The sequence below is a fragment of the Arvicola amphibius genome, chromosome 5, assembly GCF_903992535.2.
Source record: "Arvicola amphibius chromosome 5, mArvAmp1.2, whole genome shotgun sequence".
NCBI lineage: Eukaryota > Metazoa > Chordata > Mammalia > Rodentia > Cricetidae > Arvicola > Arvicola amphibius.
Window position 1 is genome coordinate 13,988,987 of NC_052051.1, and position 5,756 is coordinate 13,994,742.

General features: G+C 48.1%; 1 protein-coding gene across 1 annotated transcript; it reads right to left on the minus strand.

The window, feature by feature from the left end:
• Positions 1-1,207: 1,207 nt before the first annotated feature.
• LOC119815806 (WAP four-disulfide core domain protein 6A-like) lies at positions 1,208-5,114 on the minus strand. Its single transcript, XM_038332103.1, has 3 exons — positions 4,994-5,114; positions 3,830-3,961; positions 1,208-1,374 (listed from the first exon to the last, which is right to left on the minus strand). Exons 1-3 carry the CDS (start codon positions 5,112-5,114, stop codon positions 1,208-1,210), a joined length of 420 nt encoding a protein of 139 aa, XP_038188031.1.
• Between the last annotated feature and the right edge of the window lie 642 nt (positions 5,115-5,756).

Here is a 5,756-nt window from a genome sequence, read left to right on the forward strand (position 1 = left end):
TGATGTGGGATTTCCCTCTGTGTGTTGTGATTACCATTAATGAATAAAAAAACTGCTTTGGACCTATAGCAGGGCAGAACTTAGGTAAGCAGGGAAGACAGAACTGAATGCAGGGAGAAAGAAGAGCGGAGTCAGAGAGAAGCCATGGAGCCTTGCCAGAGACTGATGCCAGAACGTTAGCCGGTAAGCCACAGCCATGTAGTGATACACAGATTAATAGAAATGGGTTAAATTAATATGTAAGAGTTAGCCAATTAGAAGCTAGAGCTAATGGGCCAAGCAGTGATTTAAATAATACAGTTTCTGTGTGACAAACAAGCAACCCCCTTACAACACTGTCGTTATCTGAGAATTTATACAGAGGACCAAGAGCAGATGTGAATATCTGCATACAGAGGGCTGTGAACAGATGTGAACATCTGCATGCAGAAGGCTGTGAACAGACGTGCACATCTGCAGAGACATCAAAACTCACATGATCTTTTATTAGAAGGAACTAGAGTCTTCATAGGAATAAATGAGAGCCCTGGAAGTTGAGGTCACAGGGCCTTACACTGATAAGGGGTCAAAAGGCTAAAGGGCATTAAGTTTGAAGAGACGCTGGGGTGAGGGAAAGAGAATAAGCAAATTCAGGGGTTCTGTTGTGGGAGCAGCCAGAGTCTTAGTGTCTAAGACTTGGCCACTGTCAGCCAATGTAGAGTATCCCTAGACTCACAGAAGTCTCAAATTGCCAAGACCTGAGCTTCCTGCAGCTCAACCTTATCATATCCAGGAAGACAGATCTGTAAGACACAAAGGTAAGGATGGAGATGCTGGGCTTCAGTCACCGTGGGAACCAGATCTTTCAGCTAATGGAAAGGAATGGGATGATTTCCACATCCTCAGGCAAGCAGGGAAACCACAAGTAATGGGTGTGCTGGGTTCAGAGTAATTTGCCTTCTAATTTACACCACTTTATACCTGTTAACTCAGTGTGGTGACCATGGCTGCCAGCTCACATGCTCCTCCTCTGAGTTGGGTTGGGTGCTCCCTGCTCCTGTGTCCTTTCTTTTCCCACCGCTCCCCTCAGACTCACAGGCTTCCCTTTGCCCACTGCCTCCCTCCTATCCTCTCTTTCCCGGCTCCTTCCATTTGCACCTCCAGGACTGCCCAGGTCTTGGAAAGAACTGATGCTGAGATTGCAGGTTGGGGTCCTTTAGCACTTACATTATTTTTTAAAGATGGATGTACAGACACTTTCACTTCCGAAGTTGTTAAGGTTCCCATGGCAGCCACCATAGATGAATTCGGTACAGACCCCAGTTTCTTTATTATACCACCAGCGTGGAAAGTAAGCCAAGCAGGGGCCAGGATCCTGTGGCAGACTGCATACATCTGTGGGGAAGTCATGGGAGACAGATATTTGGATGCCTGTCTCCTCAGGAACAGCCCCGCCCCCTTCCTCTGTCCACTGCTCTCTTTGTCTAGCTCAGAGCTGTGCTTCCAGTTCCGTGGGAATCTGACCAGTCACTTCAGCCTCTTTGTTCTTCTTTTTCTCAGCTGCAGGATGACAACACAAAGAACCACCTTGCTGGTCGGGACAGGACCATCCCAGGAGCAGACGCGACCATTGTCTCTCCCCAGCATCTGAACCATGACTGCTTGATGACTTGACCTCATAAATGGCAAGGATGGCCATCTCTTTCCTCTCTGCCAGGAATGGCCACCATCTAAGTTAAAACATCTCCAGTCCACAGAGGAGCTGATGCACTGGCTCAGGACAAAGTTATCTTCCAACCCCAAAGCCCATACCCCCCTCTGCAAAGCTTCTCTCTTTTGCTGCTCCTAATGCTCATTTTTTCAAACTCTCCTTGAAAGTCAGCCTACTCCCCAGTCTCCACGCCTTCACACTTGCTCAATGCCCGAGTTGCTCTGGCTAGCAAGGCACACTCCTATTCATTCTTCAGAACCCTTCCAGTAGCCAGGTGTGGTGGCATTTGCCTGACATCCCAGCACTTGGGAAGCCGAGGCAGAAGGATTGCAGCAATTTCAAGGCTGCCCTGAGCTATACAGAAGACCGTGTCTGCAATATCTAAACACTCCTAGCATCATTGCCTTTCTGATGTCTCCTGGGTCTGTGCTTTACCCCTTGATTTTGATGCATCCATTTTATGTCTGTGATGAAGATTTATCGTGGGTTTATCCATATTTTCTGACTGCAGTAAAACTGAGTTCTTCATGAGCAAATTCTATACCTTAGCCCGGTACAGCCGTTCTGAGCAGATCTTTGGCAAGAAATGGATGTTTCAGGAATGTTCTCATAAATAAATAAACAAATGAAGGAAGGAAGGAAGGAAGGAAGGAAGGAAGGAAGGAAGGAAGGAAAGAGGGAAGGAAGGAAAGAGAGAAAGATCCCAAACTTAAGCACTTAATGAACAAGTGATTTCACCACTGAAAAGTACCATTACAATCACGCAAATTTAGCTATTAAAGAGTTGACCGTGGGTCTTAGCCTTTGACACATGCTGACATTTCTTCTGGTGTGACCACCCTCTTTCTGTTCTCATTGCAGGTAGAGGGCATGAGACTTGGAGAGGTGAAGTCACTCCCTGATGTCACACACCAGTGAGGGAGATAAGTGTAGATGAATCACCAGATATGGTGGTGCTTGCTTAAAACCCCAGACACCCAAAGGCTGAGGCAGGAGGATGTCAAGGTTGAGGTCAGCCTTAATTCCCTGATTCAGCAACCAGAACCTGAGTAGACCATGGTCAGGGGTTAGGATCACAGGGAGGATCACGTCCGGATGTCTGAGCGCTCTCTCTCATCCAGCTCTACCTTCTCTACCTCCCAGTGTTTCCACGCCTGATCGCGTATCTCCTAGCACAGGTTTTTCCCATGAGCATTTGCTGGTGTCTGGAAAGCTACTCCTCCCTGTGTTTGCCTGCATACTACCCGTCCTTCAGATTCCAAGTCCTATATGGCTTTTCCAGGAAAAGCTTTGGTGGCCTCATTGAGTAGCCCATCCTGGGTGTCACGAGCACCCGTAAATATTTGCTGATTGATAAATGGGTGAGTAGTTTTGAGGGTCTTGTGTGGAGCTCAAGGACATGCGCAGAGAGGAAAGAGTATAGGAGGTTAACGCGATGAGGGGAGGCGTCCTGGGTTTTATGTTAGTCCGAGGCCTGGACAAACAAGCTGGCAAATACCCGACACCTGTCTCAACTTATGAGCAGCCAGACGTGTTTTTGCTGTTTGATGAGCCATTGGAAGCTACTTGGCATCTCAGAACAGCACCTGAGCGTAGCTAAGGGGTCACATGACTCAGTAACATTATGCCTCATATAAAAGGGTTAACTGAGGTTCAAAATGGAAAGGCCAGGTCTAGATAAATGGCTCACTAAGAGCACTTACTACCCCTTCAGAAGACCTGGGTTCAGTTCCCATTACCCACATGGCAGCTCACAACTATTTATATCACCAGTTCCAGGGGCTATGATGCCCTCTTCTTTCCTCTAGAGCTACTGTACGCATTTGGTGTGCATACATACATACATTGAGCCAAAACATTCACTCACATAAAAATAATCTTTTTTTAAAAAAAGAAAAGGGATGTTGTTTCCTTCATATCCTGAAATGGAAGAAAATTGAAAAAGGACAGTCTCTCTCTGTACATCACTGTCAAAATCTGCACCAATCAGATGCTATGAGAATCGTGGTCAAACTCTAACCCTCAGTAGTCCAGGAGAAGACATGGCAGTACCAGCATTGGAAGGCAGGAGTGGGACCCAGAAGGCATGGCAGTACCAAAATAGGAGGGTACAAGCAATTCAGCGAACCGGACAGTTACCTATGTTGAGGTCCATGCATTTTTTCCCGCAGGCAAACCAGCAGCACTTTTGCTTGTTTGGACAGTCTCTGTGCCTTGAACACTCGCTTGTATCTTTATAGTAACACTTTAGTTTGTATTTTCTGCACGCTCCTATAGGAAAAGAAGAAGATGTGGTCCCCTAAGGAGTTGAAGGAGATATTGTTCTCCCTTCCTAGTTCCAGAGTGTCATTGCAGAGCCGAGGAAGCTTGTTGGCCCCTCACCTGTCACTAGGAGAGGCAACCCTCAGGGGCTCAGGGTTTTCACAGCACTGGCCCCACTGCCCCCTGCAGCGACTCAGCACTTAATCCCCAGGATCTTCTCCAGCTCTATCTCCACCCCCTACATGATTCCCCGGAGAGGGACCTGCTCCTTTGGGACTGTTCTGATCATTTGTCTTTGGCCTTCGTTGGCCCCTGTAGCTCAGTGTTTGCCTAGATTGTCATCCTGAAGGCTAATGGAACAAAGTTTGAAAAGCCTTGGTCACGATGCTTGAACTAAAAGAACAGTGATTACTACTGATAAAGGACTTCTGGTGATTAATATTGATAAAGTGTCCCATGGAGCAAGCAGAGGCATCCAGAGCATGCGAGGCTCTGTGGGTTTTTGCAGGTCACACAGCTCTCAAGGAGTGGACCCGGAATTTGCTCCTGTCACACGGCCTCCTGATCACTCACTTTCCCCACGACCTTCAAGTGCTCCGTGTGTTTTAGCTGGTAAGGGTGAAACCTCCCTGCTTCACCATCTGAAGGGACCCTGGAGGCTTGTCTTCGGCACACAGATAAGGTCCTGTGGATACAGGAAAGCTTTGGGGAGCTGCAGTGGGCAGGCGAGGAAGCTGCTGGGGTGCTGCTAGGGAGAGGCTCATCCTTAAATGGAGATCCCTTTGACTATTGATCTCCAAAGTCCATTTAATGCACACGGTCCCAGCACCTCCATGAAGAATTCCTTATAATGGCAGACAGAGGCCCCTGTGTGACCCAGGGCACCTCTCCAGGATGATGGGGAAACAGTGACCCCAAACATCTCACTCCCACCAGGGGCTGGGACTGGGTTGGGGAAACCCTCTCATCTGCAGTGTGTTTTGTTCTTTGACCCCATCAAGCTACTTCTCTCCATATTAAGAACTGTACCCCAGTACTTACTGGTAAGGAACCCCTCTGCCAGCTCAGGTTCCTGGATGCCCCACAAGAAGATGAAGGGGACCAGGAATGGCAGAAGTTCCCAGAGTCTCATTTTAAGAAGCAGTTGTCTGGCCAGAGGCATTAATTTGGGTGGAACTGGTCAGTGGCTCCGGCTTCTGCTCTGAGGCTCTGTGCCCCAACTGTCAAGGAAGCAACTCTGGACACGAGCCAGTCATGTTCCCTCCCGGTGGCCATTTGTGGCCTAGATGTACTCACAGTCACACTGTGGAAGAAAGGCCTCTGACTCTCTGGTCTGAGCCTCTGCAAGCTGAGGTCTCTGGCTCTCTGGCCTATTAGGGAGAGGGTGCACTTGCTTGGGGTCTCCTAGAATCTCTTAGCAAAGTTATGTGATTCTAGAACCTTCCTTTTCCCAGGGGCAATTGGCGTTTGGGAATATCCTAGTCCTTTTTCTCTGTGATTTCTTTCTTCTTCAATACTTTCTTTTCTTTCTTTCTTTTCTTTCTTTTTTTCTTTCTCTCTCTCTCTCTCTCTCTCTCTCTGTCTCTCTCTCTCCCTCCCTCCCTCCCTCCCTCCTTCCCTCCCTTCCTTCCTTTCTTTCTTTTAGAAACAGGTTTTTAGAGACAGGCTTTTTCTGTAGCTTCTGGAGCCTTGAAGCCTGTCCTGGAACTAGCTCTTGTAGACCAGGCTGGCCTCGAACTCACAGAGATCTGCCTGCCTCTGCCTCCTGAGTGCTGGGATTAAAGACGTGCACCACCACTGCCCA

Bases quoted from the DNA above. Each gene is read 5' to 3' on its own strand.
- LOC119815806 (XM_038332103.1), bottom strand. From the start codon at position 5,114: ATGCCTCTGGCCAGACAACTGCTTCTTAAAATGAGACTCTGGGAACTT. The intron at 3,962-4,993 runs GTAAGTACTGGG...CTTTTCCTATAG, and splicing joins GGCAGAGGGGTTCCTTACCA to GAGCGTGCAGAAAATACAAA. The intron at 1,375-3,829 runs GTAACTGTCCGG...ACTTCCCCACAG, and splicing joins ATGCATGGACCTCAACATAG to ATGTATGCAGTCTGCCACAG.